Source organism: Camelina sativa, chromosome 3 (genome assembly GCF_030686135.1).
Source record: "Camelina sativa cultivar CO46 ecotype springtype chromosome 3, ASM3068613v1".
Classification (NCBI taxonomy): domain Eukaryota; kingdom Viridiplantae; phylum Streptophyta; class Magnoliopsida; order Brassicales; family Brassicaceae; genus Camelina; species Camelina sativa.
The window spans coordinates 27240944-27263761 of NC_141882.1; the positions used below are offsets into that span (position 1 = coordinate 27240944).

The 22818-nt window shown below is 37.3% G+C and overlaps 2 protein-coding genes across 2 annotated transcripts; both read right to left on the minus strand.

The window, feature by feature from the left end:
* Positions 1–227: 227 nt before the first annotated feature.
* LOC104777926 (uncharacterized) lies at positions 228–2521 on the minus strand. The gene is made up of 4 exons (XM_010502255.3): positions 1816–2521; positions 1295–1512; positions 720–827; positions 228–535 (listed from the first exon to the last, which is right to left on the minus strand). The coding sequence occupies exons 1-4, from the start codon at positions 2003–2005 to the stop codon at positions 413–415; spliced, it is 639 nt and encodes a 212-aa protein (XP_010500557.2). The 5' UTR covers positions 2006–2521; the 3' UTR covers positions 228–412.
* Positions 2522–2685: 164 nt separating this feature from the next.
* On the minus strand, positions 2686–20327 carry LOC104777927 (serine/threonine-protein kinase TOR). Its single transcript, XM_087506885.1, has 56 exons — positions 19880–20327; positions 19376–19714; positions 19221–19295; positions 18858–19030; positions 18249–18347; positions 17781–17940; positions 17561–17704; positions 17262–17431; positions 16978–17182; positions 16714–16902; positions 16351–16503; positions 15779–15900; positions 15590–15689; positions 15420–15515; positions 14984–15114; positions 14130–14232; positions 13869–14051; positions 13702–13794; positions 13568–13603; positions 13366–13464; positions 13185–13283; positions 12928–13090; positions 12524–12648; positions 12355–12407; positions 11753–11876; positions 11454–11624; positions 11043–11195; positions 10822–10974; positions 10241–10312; positions 9999–10133; positions 9848–9909; positions 9626–9723; positions 9240–9349; positions 8989–9162; positions 8815–8880; positions 8407–8475; positions 8128–8238; positions 7647–7787; positions 7429–7557; positions 7138–7303; positions 6849–7057; positions 6485–6691; positions 6203–6316; positions 5894–6097; positions 5497–5577; positions 5319–5393; positions 5169–5235; positions 4910–5070; positions 4589–4762; positions 4373–4501; positions 4200–4283; positions 4026–4087; positions 3859–3931; positions 3447–3770; positions 3112–3365; positions 2686–2899 (listed from the first exon to the last, which is right to left on the minus strand). Exons 1-56 carry the CDS (start codon positions 20042–20044, stop codon positions 2881–2883), a joined length of 7446 nt encoding a protein of 2481 aa, XP_087363011.1. The 5' UTR covers positions 20045–20327; the 3' UTR covers positions 2686–2880.
* Between the last annotated feature and the right edge of the window lie 2491 nt (positions 20328–22818).

The window sequence follows — 22818 nt, forward strand, 5'->3', positions numbered from 1 at the left end:
ATCAATTTCAAATCGAAATCTAGGAACTTTTATATATATATATATGCCGGACCTTTTGGTTAGGCTAAAATTATTAAGAAAAATGAATACATTTAGAATATATTTTGGTTTAGCAGTTAATGAAATTAACTTTTATATAAATTTCAATAATCATGGCTGATATAAGTAATTTCAATAATCTAGATTAAAGCAAGGTGTAGAAAGGTAATTTTGAGTTTTCAAAGAAGTGAGAAGAATGGTGAAAGATTGAAACTTTTTGAACCCTTACAGAGAAGCAGCAACAATTCTTTTTACATCCGTAAGAATATCTTATAGATAAAGAGGTAAGACGGTAAATAAAAATATATACGTAGACTAGAGCCCCAATATATACTACTAGATTGTGTAGAGCACAAAGAACAATTTGTTGCTGCTAATTTAGACGAGGATCAATCCCTGATATCCTCTCATCTTCCAACAGAGAATATGGATCAATGTACGGTGGTGGTGAGACCGGAGTTCTACTTCCGTCATGCACGAAATCAGCTCCAAAGTACTTTACATTTTCAACAACAACAACAGAAATTACAGAATCAGTTTGTGGAAATGAGAAACCTTAGAAGCTCATTCTGAAACACTTTCTATAAGCTTAAATCTAAGTAGGAGCCAAAAATACATTTGACTCTTTCATAAGATTCAAGAATTATAATGAAGAAAAGTAGACTTTTGCAAATACTTACGAGGTAAAGGGCAGAGAAGGCACCAAGAGTCAAGACTATCAACGGCCAAAAGCCCAAGAAGAAAGTCCCTCCAATTGTCAGCAAGACTCTAGCCCGCGGAATCAATCCCTGAAACAACAATAAACGATACATCTCAATAGTTAATGATAGAGTTGCAGGTGATCAAATGCTTAACCAGCGACCAAATCAGATGGGGAAACCGAATCTACTTAAATACCAAGATTTAGACCATGCTTTTCTTTTATTTGATTCAAGAAAGAAACAGTGGTGCTCAACATTCTTTACTTGACAAATTCCCTAATGTTCAATTATGTAATTTGCTTCCATGTTTGTAAAAACTTATGGTCCAATTTCTCGTATTTACAGAAAATCAAGTAAGATAAAAGGCAGGCAGCGTTATTTGCCTCAAGAAAAAGCGTGTTTCTTATTGCTCTACATTGGGACCTCTACCAATCAACTCCTAAAATCAAACTCTAGTATAATAACTACACAAGCTGCTACGAACTACGGGGATACAATAGAACATACTGTTATATGTTATATATAAATTTAGCAGGTACAAGTATTAATCTGACCTCAAGCCCTTCGCTGTTTAAAGCCAATGATCTCTCTCTTTGGTTAAGCAAGCTTGGATCAAACGCTGGAGTAGTTGCAGTTGTTTTAGAGCTGTTTCCATTATCTTTACCGGCTTTGATCTCATCTTGATCCACTTCATAGTCTTGAAGCACTGAGGTAGGAGACATACCTCGTCTCTTCAACTCTTTCATAAACAAAGATTCCGGAGGTTCTTCACCTTCCATAACAAAACCAAAAAAAAAAAAAAAACTCAAGCCCCACAAATCAAAATCTTACTCAATCTTAAAACTCCAGATTCAACCAATTCATAGACAAAAACAACCCAAAGCAAAGATATCTGTGTTTGAATTAGAACAATAACGAAACAAGTAGATAGCTTTTAGTGAGTGATTAACAAAAAAAGGATCTAATCACAAACAATCCTGTCTTAAAGAGTGAAAAAATCTGGCTACTCTCCACCTCAATTTAACAAGAGAAGAAGGAAGAGGATACAAAAAAAAAAAAAGAGAAAAGGGCAGACCTTTGGACTTATTATCACCGTCAAGAGCAGATGAACGAACCCTAACACATCTACCGAGACGAACCCAAGTCCTGGAATCAGCTAATCTGAAAACCCTTTTCCTAGATTCCAATTTAACGGGAGACTTATGGCGGGAAATCGAAACAGGAGAAGATACACAGAATTTAACAATCTCCAGAGAAGCAGCCATACTTTTTTCCTTTTAATTGCGATTTTCTTCAGTTCCAAGAAAGATTCATGATCCAGGGAGGAAGAAGAAGAAGAAGAAGCTGCGTATATTAGAGAGAGAAGAGAGTATACAAATAAACTCAAGACGGCAAAATTCTATTTGTTTGGATTTTGTGTTATCGGGGAGAAATATTATGTTTGTTAAGTGTCAAAAATATTATATTGAAGCAAGTGGTTGCGAGACAACGGTGGCAGAGTTATCATCATCACTGTTTTACACTCTTGGTAGCGTCTTTTAGCACGCATAAAAGGTGTTTCGCTAAACTGCGCTGAGGGCTGTCAGGTGTGTGTGTGGTTGCTATAATTTGCCGCAATGAGAATGGTAACGTAACGCGAGACTCCACGTCTCGTTTTTGTCTCCATTCCAGAATTAAATTGGTACAATCAACAAAAATAGATATAAAGAGAACCCAGAAAAAAAAAAAAAAAAATACTAGATGCAAGAACATCATTACTCATGGTAGCTTGACAGTGTAATACCAAATTGTCTCGTTTTGGCAGGTTTAATAAGAGATTAGATTCCAACAACTTAAGTTACTTACCAACCCACAACAGTTGCACTATGTACTTCATAAAAAGATATGTACCATCTTTTTTTTTGTTTTTTGTTTTTTTTTTCTTCTGTCGGAGGAAGATAGATGGTTAAAAAAATGTGCCTTACCCACTTTTTTATTCATCCACGCTACATCATCTTATTAGACACACTAGCAAACTAATAAATTATTTACATTAGAAAGAACATGGTTTATTCTCAATCTTAATCCAAATAAATTCAACTTAATTGAAAATTACAAATGCCTATTTACATTATAAAAAATGTACAGATGACCCATCATCTCACCAGAAAGGGCACCACCTGCAAAACAAGTAAAAATAACTTATGTTTCCAAGCCCTCACAGTTTTACATAACAGATGCATCTGTAAATTCCAGCGTTTATGTTCTCTTTCTCTGTCTATCAATATGAATAATCTTTTGGATTCTTGTACTTACTTATATTAAATATAAATTGACTTAATATAACAAAACTTATGCTAATGAAAAGAAAAGCAAAAAAAGAGGAGCGTACCCAACATAGTTTTGACAGAGATTTTCATGGGAAGTCGCTTGATTGATTAGCTTTTGAACCTGTACTTTCACAGACAAACCATGTTCGACTTCATGTGAATCTCCTCCGAGTAAGTTATTATGATCAGCAATGGGATTGTTCGGAATTGCAGAAGACGAGAAATCACGGCCTGTAAGCTTGTGACTCATACGTGCCATAACAACTACTGCACGCTCGTTTAGAACTTCATTAGCATCTCCAAGCATATTCACAGCCTGAAATAATCCAAAAGAATCCAATTAATAAAAAACAGTCCCCTTTGTAAAAAAAATAAGATAAAGATTTTCAAAAGAAACCTGAAGAATCTCCTTCTCTCGGGTACTTCTTTGTGGCTGAGGAAGTTCCATATCCGCGGGATCTTCATCTTCTTCCTCAGGCTCAACAACAGCAGGAGCATTGGGGTTGTTGTTACCGAGCAATGCTAATTGAGGGACTTCATTGAAATTGAAAAGACGCCAGTTTATTAAAGGATCATGTACAAACGCTTCCATCATTGCCATTACACTATCTTTATTGGTTCTCAGAACTTGCATAACGTTTTCGCAGGTTGAGCGGAAGTTTCCTTCGATGCCACTGACTTCCATCGCTTTGACAAGCATTCTTGTCAACCGGAATGGAACCTACCAATATTTAACCAATCTTCTCATCGGTTCTTTGATATTCACAATTCTCACAAACATGCATACGAGGGAAACATAAAATTAATACCTTTTCAGGAAACTTCTCTCTATTCATAGAAGCCTCAAAACAATCTCCAAAATCAATATGCAAGATTTTCCCACTGCACAATTAAAACCAATGATAAAGAAATAGAACCAAAAGTTGTAAATGTAATGTACACCTTTTTTTTTTTTTTTTTTTTCAGTTTTCTGTACCTGTATCTATGGAGCATAAGGTTACTTGGGTGTCGATCACCTAACCCAAGAATATAACCAACCTGACACAAAAGTTATGCAAGGAGTTCATTTTATTAGCGAGTGAAAACACCTGAAATTTTTAATTTGATGCTACACAAGCGGAGAGAACAAAGGATGAAATCAACTACATACCATACTCATAACTGCTAAACTTCTAGTATAGTTTGTTCTTCTTTCCAGCCATACCTCTGATGAGTGACTTTTTAACCAGAGAACCTACCAAAAAGGAGACTATTAAGCAACTTGGTATTCCAGATTACGTAATTTACCCAAAATAGAGTTACTAGAATAAGGAAATTGAGTACCCTGGATAGATCATTTCCCTCTGTGTTTTCTAGAGCATACTCAAATACTTCAACCTTTGCTATGAGCGGTAGATTGTCATAGTCTGGAGCAAAACTTAACATATGCTTCTGTTCTTGATTAAGAATGATCTGAAAATTTTAGAAAGGCATGTGTAAGAATCACTGTACACTGCAGATAGTTTCAGGAGTAAGAACCTTAGTAATTACAAGACTAACCTTTCGCGCATCTCTGTACTCTCGAATAAGATGGTGAAGGGTATCGCAGTTCGGAACCCATCCGATCAGTCCACTATTGGGAGATAGTGGTATTACAGAATATCGTTGGATGGAAAGATCTTTTTCTGCTGTTTTTCTGGAATTCTCAAGCAAAGTGTTCACCAAACCAAAAAGCTGAAACACAAATAAGAGGAAAGGCATAGATGTCATTTTGTAGCTGAAAACTGAATATATGTGAAGTGCAGAACTGAAAACTTCATTTGCATATTCTTCAAGCTGAATTAACAAAACAATGCACAATTGATTTTTTCGGAGAATTACCTGCATAACACGCTCATCCTGCCTTAGATCTTCATGTCCCTTCAACAAGAAAGCGTAGTCCTCACCATCATTTCCGTGAATAGTCAACTTCCTTGGTCTTTGTTTAGAAGTTATGACAACAAGTTGGCGTGAAAACGATGCAATCGTCACGACGGGGGCATCTAATTAGAAGAAAACCGAAATATGGATGTAAGAAACAAAGCCAGGTTAATAACATAAATCAGCTCAGGCAAACCTTGGCAGTTCAGTCTGTTGTTACCTGCACGATATGTTCCAGGAACTGCTAGCTCCAAGTCACGGCACAACAGCAACTCAGGAGAAACAGACTATCCAACAAGTAACATGCCAGTCAGATTAGAACTCAAAGAAGAAAGGAGAGAGGGAACCAAAGAAAAGAATATCTTATTACTTCCAAATCCAATGTCGTGAGACTGGCTAGCTGTTTGTCAATCCGTTTGAAAACGTGATAGTAAAGATCCCAAGCCTAATAAAGATAAAGAATTGAAAAGAAAGACATGTCAATTCCGTCCCTTTCATAAGAAGACTGCAAACACTAATCAGACAATTTGTTTTAAATTTCTGATTACCTGTGTCAGCTCAGCATCTTTGCCAGTTTTCTTGTAATTGCGACAGCAGTCATGTGCCTCTTGTAGTTCGTGACGGTATGCCTGCATCAACAATATACTAACTTTAGTTGCTGACATTAAAGAACATTGTTAAGTTAACAAATAACATTGACTGAAATAAGTGAGACATGAAACAGTCTACGCAGTAATAATCTGATTCTATCAAGGGCAACATGGTTGATTTTAATTCTTTAAATCCCGAAAGGAAAAAATATGACTACAAGTAAGAAGTAGCATTGCAAAAAAAAAAAAACTAGATACTGCAGTAATGCTGTACACCCGTGCTAGAGAAAGATGAAATTATAAATAATGTGAACACACACCCAAATGCCCAATCAAGGGACTGAAATATCCCTACCTCTATAAATGCTCTTTCCTGTATGGTCGTAGTGTCCTTACTTGCGCCTTCATCGAGCATGTCATGTAAAGGTTCAAGTACTTTCAGCATTCCTTCAATGTTATGTTCACCAAAATACAAGCGACTAGCTTCTTCTAGTGCTTCATGCCACATTTCATGCCAAAGTATGGCAACCCTGATAAGTTCATGTGATACAAGTTGCGCCTGTTTTTTTCGTTGTTGTGAAGGTAAGGGAAGGGGGTCACTAATTAGCTCAGTTAAAAAAAAAAATTTCAATATAATTGACAAACAGAAGAGATGACTATTAACCTGATCCACAAGTGCACCACTGTGCTGGCGAACTTTATCAACTACCTCTTGAGCTGCAGCTCGCCGGAGATTGCTTATTGATTTACATGCAACGAGAAGGGGATACATAAGTGCCTGAAAACATTTGGAGAACAACAGTCAAGGATAAATTATGCATCCAAACCGATTTAGGTAAACATGCGATCAAAATGGCAAGAGTAAAACTTCATGTATATATCTTAATTCCTATCATAGATTTGTAATAATGATGAAGATTTATCAAGTTTCTGTAAAACTGCAAACCTGTGGGTGATTTTCGCCTATGCGGATGAGAAGAGACTGTATCAGTTCCCTGACAGCACGATTATTTGAATGTATCCTAGCAATTATTTGAGGCAGTACAACAAGCCAGGTGTTGATGTTGACATGACTGAATCCTATCTGCAATGCTGTTTGGACGTCAGCTGTAGCTCCATGGTTGAACCACAACGTGAGAAGACGCAGTATGTCCTATGGAAATGAGACAGAAGTGGAAAATAATTAACAGACCAACAGTATGGTAAAACAACTCCTCACGTCAACAAGTATGAGGGAAGAAGCAACATGGAAAGAAAGACATGGGTTTGGTTTGTGTAAGATGGAAAAGCCATGGATGCATACGCTTTACCTGTAAACTATCGTCAACTCCTTTGGCATTTGCTGCACATGCTATAGAATGAAAATATCCAGTGACTGCAGAAACAACAAACTGGGAAGCAATTTGACCTCTTGAAATGTAATGCGACATCACTGCTGTATTAAATAACGCCCATGTGTGCCATGCTTTAGCCCATTTAGGAGCATAGCGGGTAGATTTGTCAAACGCATCAAGAATTTCTGGAAAAGAGCATCACCAAAAAGTTATGGTCAGAAATAGTTTGATAACACTTACACAGTCAAAAGCAACTACAATTCACCTTCAATAGACCCATCATTCAAACCGGAAGAAAGAGCCCACTGCCACGTTCCCAGTTTGAGATTTACTCGTGCCAGAAGTGGCACATTTGTGCCCTTGCTAGATACCATACTGGCCAGTATGTCAGATTGAGATTGTGGCACACTTGAGAGTTCTCTAGTCAGAATCTAGAAACAATTTAAAGTTACATCGACGGAAGACATAACGTGGCCGTCCAAGCAAACTATGGGAAAATGTGAGAAAGAGTAATAAACCCCAGACAATGCTAGTAGCTACTTGGTGTATGACATACCTGCAGTTTGGTAAATGCCTCTTTGCGCTTACGTTCCTCTCCAAGTGACCATTGGTATTTCAAGTATCCAAGCATCACTTGTGGAGGTCCGTGATATTGCATGTTTTCTGGCGATATTTCAGGATCAAACTACAAAATGAGGTCCTAAGTTAGACATAACAGAGTAAAGCTACACTCGATAGAGAAAATTCTAAAACCAAAAGGCAAAAGGTCAAGACCGGTAAGAGCTTGAGTAGAGTAGACTTCGCCTGACTGATCCTCCCACTCTTCCGACATAGCGAGGCAAACTTGAGCCAAGTTTCAACATCTTCTGTAGGAGGTAGCACAAGGGCCCGGACAGCCAAAAGTGCTTGCCACACCTGAGCAGTATTGGGAACGCAAAAAATTAAGAAAGCATATTTATAAAGAACAACTGAGATCACTTCATAAAATGCCAATGACTTTCATTGTTTGGATAGTTTTTTATGCGCCTATGATGATTCAGGCTCTGACTAATAGTCTAGTGAGAAGCTACTTTACTTTATATAAATCAACAGAAGGAAAATTAATACATCAAACCTTAAAAAAAAATTCAATTTGATCGTAGGGAAGATTCATTTACTAAAGTCACCATATCGCAATATTTGATGCTTAGAATACTAAATGACTTGTCATTCACTCAGTGGTTCAACTAACATGGTAACTTAAGAAATAACATACCTCCACATTACGCTTGGATCCCTGAATCCGCTGAGTCCACATATTACGGATTAGAGCTCTCCGTTCTTCAGCAATAGTATTTCCCACAGGCAGCGTATAATATTCAATTACCTATTATCGATACAACAGGAGAAAAAAAACAACAAGAAAAATTCATCATGTAAATGTATACAAAATATGATCAAATAAACATTTAGACTTTTCTCCTGTTTCCCCTTCAAACCTAGGTGGTTAGGGAGGGTATCCAGGAGAAGGGATCATCAATAATTGAGATCTAACCTCCTCTAGTTCTGATAGCTGCTGAACACGAACCATATTGCTGTATGCACGCTCGTAGCTCTCCAAAACCTGTAGAAAGCGCAAATACAGAAAAGCAGAGACATTTACAAGTTTTTCAGTCTAAGTGAGCGACTAACAAGGTAACTGTGGTGATCATATGATGCTTCTATAGCAGGAGCCAACGATAACATGCACAAAATGTTGTTTATATAGAGCCCAACATGTAACTAAGAAGTCAAAAATATATCTTCCTACTTCCAACACCCCATGGCGTACTCAAATAAATTTCAAGGACATAATGGAAAAGGATGAGACTAATTACAAATACTCTTCCTGATATACTTTTGTTCCCTTTATTCACAACAAAACTTAATACGAGAATACTGCCAGAAAGGGAAGAAATCCTACCAGCGCTGCAAGTTCTGTGGCGAGACATTTTCTAGCTCTTTCCACATATTCACGAGCCTCGTCGTACTAAAAAGGAAAGAAAAATATCCACAGGCACAGATATGCAGAAATAAGTGTCTGCAAATAGATTATAAGTAAGCCAGATATGATTTAAAGTACAAGGTTTAAGTGTACCTTTGCCCTTCGAACTAACAGAACAGCCCTGAAGAATGTGCCACTACTGCTCCCATCACCACTAGAAGCAGGGCTTGCTAAACCCCGAAGCTTTGTTTCATCGCCATCATCTAACCGAGACACATATTCCGCCATTTGATCCCACTCTCCCATATTCCACGCAGCATTTGCAGCCTAGTATGATTGCAAACAGATATTTATGTAACTATGTAGCTGTATCACCAAATGTAGCATAAGTAGAAGTTACCAACCATTGGTGCCATTTCCAAACGCGCAGATGGCTCAGCAGGACTCCAGTACTCTTTGCAGAGATTGTTGAGTTCTTCCCATCGTGCAAGGGCAGCAAGACATCTCATTTGTCCTACATCGTGGTCAATAATAAGCTATAGACTCAGGACATTTCATGAAAAGGAAAAACGAAGCATCATATCTATGTTCAACTGAAAATGTTAGATTGGAAAAATGTGCATTGAGTTTTTGTTCTGCTAACTTGTAAAAATGTCGTGAGCCACAATTCTCTTTGAACTACTAACTGAATATCGACCAGAAATGCCCACATAACTACTTAGAAAAAACATTACAGAAGACAAAAAAAAAAACCCAGTAAATCCCGCCAATAATGTGGGTGATCACAGACCTAGTGTGGCTTCTAATACAAGATGAGGATTTGATGTTTGAGATGCTTTCAAAGTGTACGCTTTGAGTGCATCGTCCCACCGCTGCAGCTTCTCATACCTAGAAAAAAACACGTTAGCGCTTTTCAACTGATTAGGATCAAAGAATGCTACCACAATCTTGTTTCCGCGTGCCTATCAAACAGAACCCAAAATAAGCATCATGATTCAGAAATTCATGTTACCATGATTCTTTTAATTGCACATCAAGATGTTGTTGAGCATAGGTTAGTATGCCGACAGCAGCCTATGAAAAAGAATCCCAAACCATCAATAATGACAAATATCAAAGATAGTGAGTGAGATGGGCGAAATAGGATACAAAATACAGTGTACCTCATGCTGGTGTAACTGATTATTTATGTGTATAAGAGCCTCGACAACAGCAACTGGGTTCGCATCCATCCTCCTGGATCGTGGACCTTCAAATTCCATCTCTTTATAATGCAGAGCTTTGGCAAAAACACGACACTACAAAGTAGGAAATTGCACCATTACCAAGAAAATCGGATGAATGCTTGATATGATACTAAAAGAGGTACCAAAGCTAATTTAACTAGGGAATTCATGACGCAAACCTTTTCAGCTAGTGCCCCCAGAAGACGAATATCAATGGGAAGAGGCTTCTCATCATGTTCCATAAACTCTGCCTAAGAAGAGTAATGATATAATCAAGCACAAGTGACAGGAACAAGCAACAGGATCACACATAAAGGTAGGTTGGTTTTATCCTAAATGTATGATTCTTTATCCAACCTACCATAATATAGGTTAAACGACAGAGTATAAGCAGAATTTTGGATTAATAATAGATTAAATAAAAGTTACATATCATGTTTCCATGAACACTCACAGATTGTTCGATTTATGGTTTTAGCAACAAAAAAAACGTGTTTTACATCCTTCCAGTAGAATGGCTAAGAGGTGACCTAAGAGGTGCAATCACTAACGAAATGGTGACCTAAGCACTTTTTGTTCCAGTCTGGGAAGATGTAGTCAACTCATTACTGAACACTATTGCCTAAGCTAAAACACAAGCACTCAATAAGCACATCCATAGTCCATAACTACAGGAAACAAGTTTGCTGTTCATTATAGCCAGTGACTCAATTAACGGCTGTCCTGTTTAAGTTTTCTTTAAATTTAACGAAGAACATACCAAATTGAGTAGTGTTGCTAAAATCTCTGGAGGGATATTTGGAGATGAAAAGGCCATTTCCAAGCTCCTAACTAACTGCTTTTGGCTAGACTCGTTTAGCTGTGCCCAGCAACTGACAAAGCCAGCAGCAAACAATTCTCTCCCGACAAATGGCTGCAAAACACGATCATTAAAATGCATATTCTTTTACGAGAGGAAAAGAAAGAGTATAGATTAAACACCTGCAACTGAGCAAGTTTTGCGCAAGTTCTTAATGCTGGAGAGGGAGACTCTTTAAGTAATTCAATACTAAAATGTCTCATCCATTCCTCCCAGTCTTCCTTGGTGCTTCGTTGAGAAGCTTCTCCAGCTGTACGCAGTCTACCATCATTAACCTGTTCAACAGATCATCAAAGCCATAAGTGACAATTTTAGCTGTTTCAAAACAAACAAAGACTAAAGAAATTTTACTAGAGGATCATGTTAAATCAAGCATACATATATAGTCCATAGAGAAGAGGAAACATAGGGGGCATCTTTACAAACTCGTTGCAATTGATACCAAAATTTTTACAATGTTAAGAGTATAATTACGACCGCAACTTGATATCGATAACAAAATTTTAACACATCAAGAATACAGAAAAGAGTACCTGATGGTTCCTGTCATTTCCTTCTTCGAAAGGATCGATCTCATTCTCAATTACAGGATCCCTGATAACCTCAACTGGTAGTCGCCTACTTAATTGTTGAGTTGCAGTTGAAGCTACAATCAACGGTTCACGTCTCAGCCAGCGAGCATGAATTTCCCCAAATTCTTTATGCTGCAAAAATGTTGTAAAGTGAGATTTTACAGACAGAAATATACAATAATGAAATTTATACACCTACAGGATAAAAGTTTTTTTTACTGCAAGTGCTATTTTATTTAAAAGATAGTTTAATGCAAAACCCGTAATCGATGCTTCAGCAAAATCTTGTGAATTGATTCAATAAATATGGTGAAGTCCTCTCCAAGTGCATGAGCCAAGCAGCATAGTGCGTCAACAGCATCCTTCCGCAACTCATCATTCTTCCTGCGATTTCAGAAAATACCGCACAAGAAAATTTATACAAACTGAAATCATGAGTAAGTTTCGAAAAATATGATATGAAAATACAACAGAAAACAATTGAGTCACGTTAATAATGGCATAAAAGATTCATAACATAAAGAAATTTACTAACATCTGCGAAGTTCTAAAAAACAAATGCTTATAGCCAGACAAATTTGTAACTTAGCAAAACAACTCATGGAAAACAGATTTGTAATAGTAAGAAATGACGAAATGAAAGCTAATGAGTTGAAAATCCTTTATTGATAATGCATTGCCAACTCTAGGATGCAATGGATTTCTCATTGCAAATCCACTATCCTTAATCGAATGAACCAAATCATTTCAGAGAAAATCAGATAGAGACACAATGCCTAAGTTTTAAAGAAGTATTGTCGAAAGACCTTGCGAAAAAGCAAACAATGCACTATTTCCAGGTAGTGAAATCAGCATAACTCACCCATCTAATACCAGCTTCAAGTGATGCACGAGAGCGGAGATATGACCAGTAACCTGAGGATATATATCGATAATTAAAAAGGTGGTGTAAGAAGCTTTTTTTTTTTTTTGGATCAGCATAAGGAAAGAAGATAATAAATAACGCAAAATAAATAAACAAAGCTCCTAACCTGGACACACGGGATTACTCTTGTCAAAGTTTTGATGGCATCGCGTCTTATAGGTACAGGAGCATCTACTTTAAACAATCGAATAAGGGCAGGAAGGAGTAAATGCATGTGCTCATCAAGAGTTCCTGCACATATGGACTAGGGTCAACCATCAGAGTAGAGTTTGGCCATGATGAAAAAATAGAAATTACAGGAGAGAACAACCTGACTATCAAAAGATACTATACTAAAACAAAGTATGCATATCATAATCAAACTACATATATCATCTTACACTACACAATATGATAGTGTGGAACCTCTTTACCTTCCGATAAAAAAATGTATCCATTAATTACTAGAACTCGCATGCCCAAATAATACAAATGACAATGAGGATATGAAACAAGACAAGTATTACTGACCGCCAAACACTTCGAGCGTGTGGAGAATATCAGGAACGTAGATGTAATCATTAAATCGCTCCGCGTCACCTAATACTTGGATGAAACATGGAAGGATGACAGGAAGATAAGTTCTGAATTCATCATTAAGTGCCAAGCAAAGATGTTCCAGTAGATGCAGAACCTGATTATCAATAAGAGAGGCGAAGTACTCTTCATAAGATATATGTCCGTAAATCAATAAGAATAATAGCATACTCTAGGCGCATACAACTTACCGGAAGACCACGAGAGGGGCGGACGGGACCTGGCAAGGTGAAGGATGACCATAGTTCAGAGACTAGTGACAGCAGCTCTGGCAGATACTTGCGTATGTGCTGTAGAAAAATAACATACGCTATGAGTTTTCACAAGTCGATCGTATTTTGACCATAACTGAAAATTTTAAGGTGTATATACCTGGCGCACAATGGAAACTAGAGTCCCAAGACCCCATGTAATAAAGTCCTTCAAGTTCTCATCAGATGTTCGAACAGTGTGAAAAAGCTCAGGTAAAACCTTCAAAAACAGAGGTGGACCCAACCCAACAAATTACCAAAACGTAAAACAGAGATAGCATGGATTGAAAAGCTGCCGGAGATACAATATTCTATACAGCTACCTTTGGCAGGTAAGGCACGCATCCCAATCCCATTGACTGACCTCGCAAAAACAAAGAAGTGATAATGTTTTAACTTGTTCGTTGCAATTCCAACACAAGTTTATTCTAAAAACAGTCAAGATGGTTTGTGTTACCTTGAAAATGATCATCAGAGATCTAACAACCCTTTTATGATAACTAAGAAGTGATGCATCTCTAAGAATTCGCATAAGCGAGTTGATAGCAACCTATGACAACGAGGAAAGTGATATGAGCACAATTCAGACTACAATTGCGATAATTCACACAAATTAAGAACTACCGTTGAGTAATAATCCTCAGATGTAGCAAATGACGGCCGGAGTTCCACAGGTAACTCATCAATTGATGGAATAGGTTGACCTGAATCCCCAGTGCCGCGAGGAACTTCACCATGTGATCCTGATAAACTTTGTTGGTTACGTTTATGCACATGAGGATCCAAAGCGCCCATAATTCCAAGAACCTGTAGATATAACCATGTTTATCACAAAAAAGAACTACTAGAATAGTCTAGAATAAAAATTATTTCTCTAGAAACTACCTTGAGCACTTCTCGTCTGGTAGACCACACTAAGTCACCCTTCAGCAGTTTCAAAAGTAAGCCAAGCAACAATGGGTATTCCTTGTATGGAGTCACAACATACCTACGTTAACAATGAAATGAGAGGCATAAATAACATGCAAGGAGGATTGTAAACTTCTAAACTCCCTTCATTTTGTACATGACAACCATGTCCCAAGCTACTAAATGCAGCATGCAAGTTGATCACCTCACTATTTACGAATGTCTACAACCTCATAAACATGAACTATATATATGATTAGATATCTAGGCAGCATAATGTTCGAGGTACTTGTAAATCAATCCTATTGCATGACAAAGAGAGAATAACAACTCATGACAAGTTCCAACACAGAAAGGTAATATTCTTTCTCTGGGAATACTAAGCCATCTCAGGAAAGACGAACAATAAACCATCACAAAGATCTACTGCGGATGGAAGAACTGGCTTGGGATAATAATTTTATATTTTCTAGATTTCTCACTCCTAGTAATCCAAATGATAAAACATATGACCAATTCTGACATATGATATACATTAACATATAATGATGACAAAGAAAAAAGAAGATATATACATTAACACAGAGCAACAGCTTAAGGATAGCTCAGGTTGCTACCTAGCTAACCAGAAAATATAGAAGCACCGATTATGTCAAAAATTCACTAAATCCAGTATTTCAATCTAGTCAAACCAGGCTTTTGCCAATCAAGATAGTACACAATTTTCTTAATTTACAAGAAAATTAGTATGTTCAAAATAACCTAGTACCATAATCAAATAAAACAAAAAAGGAAGTTTTGAGTCCTAAAAGAAGGAAAATATCTCATACCCTGTACTTTGAACAACTTGACCAAGGGTAGAAACAGCCACCTCACGTTTTGCCACAGCAGCTCCATCCATTAAAGCTTCAACAATCAAAGGCATCAGCTCCGGAATATATTGTCTCATTGCTAAGCCACCCTGAGCAAGCAACGCAAAAAAAAAAAAAGAAAAAAACCAAGAGGGGAATGTCTTAGCCAAACACAATAAATAACAGGACTAAAAAAATATAAAGTACCAACATTCTGTCAACTTAGAGAAAACAAAAAAACAATATTAGATACCGACTACTGACTAGGCCACTGAATTTTGAAATACTCTTAGCCAACACAGATATGAATAGTCAAAATAAGACTGCAACTTTATCGCGCAGCCAAAACACAGTTATGTTTGGATCGGCACTTAATGTAGAAACTATAACTTACCAAAATTATATATCAACTTACCACTCTTGCAAGATCCCCAACAGTTACGAGAACTCCAGTGACAATATTATTGTTAGCATTCACTCCAGTTCCTTCACTAAGTCTTGCAACAAGTGCCTAGAAACAAGAGTTACAACCCCCGTGAACAACAATAATAATCATACTATTTAAGAAGTGAAGAGAAAATAAACCTTTTGGACAGGAGCTACATATGGAAGTATAAGTCGTTCACAATTTCGAACTAAACACCCAAGGAGTTTCGCACTCTCTTCTCTGCACTTGTTATCTGCACTGCTGACATTACAATTGAAGTCAATGCAACAGATACTTATTAATCGGAAACGAATCTTATTATATGAACTAAAGAAAGTTGTTGTTACCTCAGCTCAAGGTAGGTTAACAGCTGTATAAGATGGCGACGAAGTGCTGGAAGTACGTATGCTGGATTTTTTTCAGATAACCTCCCAGCAACTGAGATGGCATATTCTCGGACATCAAGGTCCTGTTGAACAAAGATATTGTAATATATGAGTTGAAATGGCTAATGCAGTAGCCAGGTGGAGTGAAGCATAAGCCAAGTATTCTATCAGGTTGACAGGGGTGTCACAAGGATGCATTTCGTGCATCCACCAACAAAAGGCATTCATTCCATCCACAAATCATCCAATTAAAATATCTCAACTGCACTTTTGCAGTATAACTTAAGTAACACTGTTTTCTGGCACAATAGAAGCCAATTAGTAGACCAAAAATCTAGCTACATCTTCGTAACCAATATTTCTGTAATAGGTACTAATCTCATGAACCCACGAAATCGAATTACAAAAGGCAATATAATTACAAGTCATCCGTCATTCACCCAAGAGAGACAGATTAAAAGATCCGAAAGAGAATAGAATTGCAATATGCCATATGAGGTGCTACTTTATTCAAACAAATAACATGTACATACCTCATCATTTAAGGAAGCAAAAATGGCAGTCAAACTATCAGCCTGTGCTAAATAATCATCAAAACATTGGTTGCCATATAAAGCAACGAAGATAGACTTGCGAACAGTTACATCAGCATCCGCAACAGCTGTCCTGAGAAGCTTTTCCACAATCTGCAGAACCCAAACATCATTTCTCAGGTAAGCAGAAAATTGGAACCGCTACAAGTATTGCAATTACAAATGTCATCACGAAGCAGACTTAACATACTAAAGTTCAGACTTGGAAAAGAATAAAAACAAAATCTGTTGTAATGAGAAAAGGCCAAATTAAAGACAAGCAATAAGAAAAAGTGTAATGGGTTTTCAGTATTCATATAACACCTCTTCCACAAGGCGCCTTCGTCTCCCCCCTGCTCGTGTTGACCTGCTTGAGCCAAATTGTGTGACACCAGATAAAGAATTTGCAATTAGCCTGCAACAGCACAAAGCAGCATCTTTTCTTGTGGCTGCATCCTCATCATCCAAATAAACAAGAACTGACTCCCGAGCAAATTCAAGAAGATCATGCCCCTGCAGAAATCAGAGGCTCAGATACAATATATAAATCATATTCTTTCGAAAATGTTATCAGCAAAGAGCGGCGACCTTGAAATTGAAACGAGCAAGAGTCTGCAGGGCTAGTTGAACTTGCGCTGAACAACTAGGGTCAGAAGACTGTGGTGCCATGCCCACTGTACTACCTCGGACAACAGGAACAGGAGGCTTTGTTTGAGAATAAGGGGATCTTGAAAGAACCAACGAAATGCAATCTAGAAGCCGATCTTGTACCGTTGGCAGCAAAGAAGGAATGCTGAGACCCCAAGAATTTTCAGCATTAAAAGTATACACATTAATGCAGGTAATAACAAACTTCTTTTGCTCAACTTTACCTGATGGTTATCTGATCAAGAGCGTCAACAAGTGTAGAAGAGAGACTAGAGGAAAACATAACATCTAAAAGATCTCGAACATGAGTTTCCACTGTGGATCCCATTGCCTTCGCGATGTTACCAACACAAGCCACAGCTTCAAGCAAAGGTCTACCTTTACGTGGGGCAATCTACAGGGGAAAACATAGTCAACAAATCACTTGTCTAGTTCAATTTTCAAAACTTATTAGACCCAAGATGATACTTAATTCAAAAGTATTAAAGCGTACTTTAAAGGGACAAAAATTTTTTTGACTCACCGCATCCCGCAGATGAGACATAATTGTCGGCAAATAGTGGATAAGCTCACCATCCAAAGCACCAGCCATTTCCCCAAGGGCGATGAACCCACTGGCTCGTTCAGCCGGTATTCTCAACACAGTAAGAATATGATTCATGCATATCTGCAAGAAAGTAATTCATGTCACGTTTCCAGATCAATTTTGGTATTTTGGTTTAGAGAATTTCTCAGTCACTTACCGTTAAATAGTTTGTAACAAAGCGGTCACGAAGAAAGTGAGCAATGCGAGGCAGTAACGAGGTGATGCTAAGGCGAACAAGACGATCACGATGTTCAAGGTATCTGAGGACAATTTCGGCAACTTCTCTATACCTAGACATCATGAACTCACCTGTATTCCTGCAAACCACCTCTAGCATTAAGCCATAAATTCTAACACCAATTCACCAAATATGCCATGAAATCAATCTACTTAACAGAAACCAACACAATTTTCGTCTTCAAGAGCCTTTTGTTCAGATATACCCTTAAAGTAGAGGAATATACATGAATTATCTATCTCTTTAACGATGGAAACTACAGTACAATGACAAACAAACAAAATGAGCATCATGGGGACAAACAAGTTCTTCTACGGAAAATCAAACTTAAGTGTCTGACTAATAGAATGGGATGGTTTTAAAATAGATAATGGCTTCTGCATTTACCTCAACAGCTCGCCAACGGCGAGTAAAGAACCATGAATACTATGAACCGGGGCATTTCTGCCCAACCCATCCTGTGTAGCTTCAAACATTCGATAGTACCTGTAAAAGCCAAATGGAGAGAGGATTAGTTAGCTCAGACATGGAAACTTCTATTGATAGTTTGAAGCATTGCATTGGCAATGCTATATTTAAATCCAGTAGAAAGTCTGCAAGTCAGAGAACACAATTCAAATTGACAAAAGCTTCAAGTCCGTTACAAACCTTGAAAGCAAGATAGGGTTCGTTACATTTCCCATCTACTTGGTATACATTGAGACTACACTGATCATGTTACATATACTCAAAATGTATCATCATGGGAAGAATATATATTCAAACCTCATCCATTTTTGTGGGGACGGCAGCATAAAAAGCTAATATAAATTGCATTTACACAATAAAATATGCAAAGTAGAACTTAAACGAGGGTGGAACCACATAACAGGATTGAAAATGAAAGTACTGCAGCAACACAAAGAAAAGCCTCGCATAAAAATATCATACCAAATATATTACCAACAGAAAACATTTAAAACACTCGACCATTTTAAAGGAAAACAGAATACAAACCATTGCACTCGCCATCGAGTCTCCCTTTTCTCAATAACACGAAGGCAAGCACGCAACGCCTCAACAGCTCGTTCTCGCACTTGCAACTGGGGATCCCTTAGTGCAACCCAGATAGCATCCACAAATTCAGGGACATGAACATTAAAGACAGTAGAAGCATTTTCTGCCATCTCCTGCAATGTTGCAAGAAAATAGCCATATATGTATTAAGCTGCTGGATTGGAAAGTTATCCTCACTATCATTTCAAACATCCATAATCCAATTTATTTGTTCGGAAATTTCTTTCGGAGTAACTAAAAGAAAAAATGACATGTGTTTCTGCAGCTTATCTTAAAGATAGGACAGCTGAAAAATCAGGCTACCTTTAATATTAAAACGGCGGCGAAACGACGATATTCCACCCTGTCTACGCGAAGCCAATCAAAAGCTGTTTTCATCTGTGAAAAAAAGAGAGAAAGAGTTGAGCAACTATGAGCGGAGCCAGTGATAGAAAGGGGAGGAAAACAGCAAATTGAACCTGAAACTCCACTTCATCAGAAGTCATTGCTCCACCTGCCCGAGCAAGGTGGCCCAAAACTTTACTAGCAAGCACCAAGATGTCGGGATCACGCTTCAACTCGAACACGGTCCTCATGTAACCCGCAAACCTAGAAACCTTAGTAGCATTCTCACCAAATCCAATTTCCGTTAACTCATCAATGGCTCTGAGTGCACCCATGTTTTCAGCCACATCCGTGCTCTCAATTAAATTAGAAATCCTATCATATAATTGCTCCATGAACCTGGAGGAAGCTTCACCGCTAAGATCACGAACTGCTTCCTCTACATGTTTCCTAAAGGCTAATGGAGCTCCCTCCTAATACAAAAAACAAAAATCATCGACCAATTCAGAGACCTATCAGAAGTAAAAATTTCGAATTTTGCAAAAACAAGAACAGAGAGAATTAAAAGGAAGAGGATTTATTCTGGGTTTCAACTAAAAGCATCAAAAAGGAGAATACTTTACAATATTCTTGATTACCTTAGGATTACCACGGCTGCAAAGGTCAGCGATGACACGGTTGAGAGTGTCAAAGCTTCCGCCGCCAGAAGCGGTGGCTGCGGGGCCACAAAAGCGGTGCGATTGCGATGGGGAAGCCATGGATGCAGGCCGCCCAGCCACAAAAGATTGCGACGAGGTAGACATCGCTGCAGAGCCGGTCCAGCCGCAAAAATCCTCGAAAAACCCTAAATCTGAGACCTTTTTAATTTGGTTCAACAACTCTTGGGGTAGAGAAGCGTATGTACAGAGGAAGAGAGAGGTATCTTCAACACATCATGCGAAGATCGCAGAAGAAGAAAATTGAAGGATTTTTTTTTTTTTTGTAACAAATCAAACACTTGAGGGCTTTTTTAGGTTTTTTAGGTTTTTGCCTTGTTCTTTCAGAGTTCAGACAATGTCCTTTGGTAAAAATATATACAACAACAACACCGCATCCACTCTATCTATCTTTTACATTTATTATCGGACCAGTAAAAAACTCTTCAAATTCACTCTTGCCAAGAACAAATAATAATATCCTTACTAAACTCAAATATTTTATAAGGATGTCTAATTTGTTTGACAGAAATATATGTAATGATTTGTCATTATAGGTATAGCTAACTAGGAATCTTGATTTATCAGATATTCAAATTTAAAATTTTTATTCGGTTTATTCAGGTTCATTGTTTTAAAGAATTTAAACGTTTATAAATTTTCAATATTATAAATATTTATACTTTGTAAAGTTTAAATATGATATATTTTAATTTCTAAAAAAGTTAAAACTTTATAAAACGTTTATAATATTAATAATATTTAGATTTTTATGATTTTTTTTGCGACGTGTATCGCGAGTAAAAATATCACAGACGTGGTTATATGGTTGGACAGATTTGGGTACATATTAATTTAAATTTAAAATATGATTAATTCTTTGCTACACGAATAAAAAATCACTTCAGTATTTTGATAACAATATCAATATTAGAGAAATTGACATATCTAATTAAGTTGATTAAATTAATATTATGTAAAAATAAATTGTTCTGCACTATATTGTAAGTTAAATCATAATACAATTAGATATAAACATTAAAAAACAAATAAAATTAACAAACAAAAGTTAAATTTTTTACCAAATAATTGACAGATCAAAATCTAGTTGGTATTATTGTTGAATTAAATTAACGATTTACCTATCACACCCGTAGCCACTTCAGTACCAACAATAATGAAAGATTTATACTTTATTTAAACTAAACACACATCAAAATTTTGATGCAAAAGAATAGTCTACTTCGGGTAAGTGTCTTTAGTCCAGTAGTTATAACATCCTACCGAAATTATATTCCAAAAAATTTTGTCGATTCAATAAAAAAAAATTGCCTACTATGTTTCTTTAATTTTATTTTCTTTCAACCTTTTTAAAAAACTCATTAAAAGGTTTCTGGGCTCCATGACCAAGAGACTAGCTCATAGGCAACGAGGATGGTGGTAGTGGGTTTAGGTTCGGGTATGGGTTTCTTGCAAAAGGTTCGCTACCCGCATATTCTTGGATTTGAGATCATAATGCCAATACACTTCCAAATTTGTAGAGAGGTGACAATCTCCCTCACATTAGTAAGATACATTTTACAAGTCCCAGGATGAAATGAACCGAACCATTTTTTGTTTTTAATATATTATTAAACTAGTAATTTAATACTCATTAATATCCTAACTCCAATCAACATACAACAGAATAAACAATAACATTAAACAAGAAACTCCAATAAAATAATAACCAGTAATCAATGAATTCAATATCAATAACCAACAAAATCATAAAGCAATGCAACAACAACCTAAACAACCGTTCTAGACCACGACATTCTATTCTAGCAACCTAAAAGCTCTAGAACATCCACCTCTTCATTGTCTTAATTTCCACAATCATACCTTGCCTTTACCATCACCACAACACATATTATTATAAATACTTTGTGAGGCGATATTCCCATCTATCTATTGGGCAAGGTGTTTAGAACTAGTGAAAATACAATCACAATCAGTACACAAAGAAAAACAAGCAAACCAGACAACTCTGAACACACGCGTCCACTCGCACTTGCGTCGACCGACGCACTCCTTGCGTCGATCGATGCAATCCTTCAAATCTCTAACTGCATTGACTGATGCACTCATTGCATCGACCGATGCAATCCCAAGCATCTCTGTGAAATCTCTAATTGCATTGACCTATGCACTCTTTGCATCGATCGATGAAGTCGCGCAAAATGTCGCCAAAAACGATCTCCCCCGACTTCTCTTGGCTCCGTGATGTCGAATACATTCTCCAAAGGCCACAAAACTCACAACAAACACTCACATACGACCACATAAGCATTCAACACCCAAAAATCACATAAAACACTTATCAATTCGCTTAGATCATTCATGGTCATGTACTCACCTTTGAGAATGACAAAAACTGATTCTAAACTCACTAAAAGACCTTCTAGCAAGCTCCTACCACAATCCTAGCCTCAGATCTCCACTCCACAGGAAAGATTCTTCAAGAATAAGCACCAAAATCTCCAAAAACCCTTAAGAACAGCTTATATCTTTCTTTTCTCTCATTTACCACCAAAAACGACCAATCCCGGCCAATGAGTTCGACAGACACCTTTTATACTCGACTTCTAGGGTTCCCAAACCCAAAACACAACCAAACTAATGTTTGATTTAAGTCGTCCCGCAAAAACCGACCTTGCATCGACCGATGCACAACCTGCATCGATCGATGCACATCCCAAACCGAGATTTTTGTTCACGGGCGTTATAGGAGAGAAGATGAGGGAAGCGTCGGTAATCACCTCTCCTTGGAGAGGAGATCATAATGTCGCTCTTCCTAGATCTTCTTATATCAGGCCAGGTGTGGCAAAGTAGCAATTGAG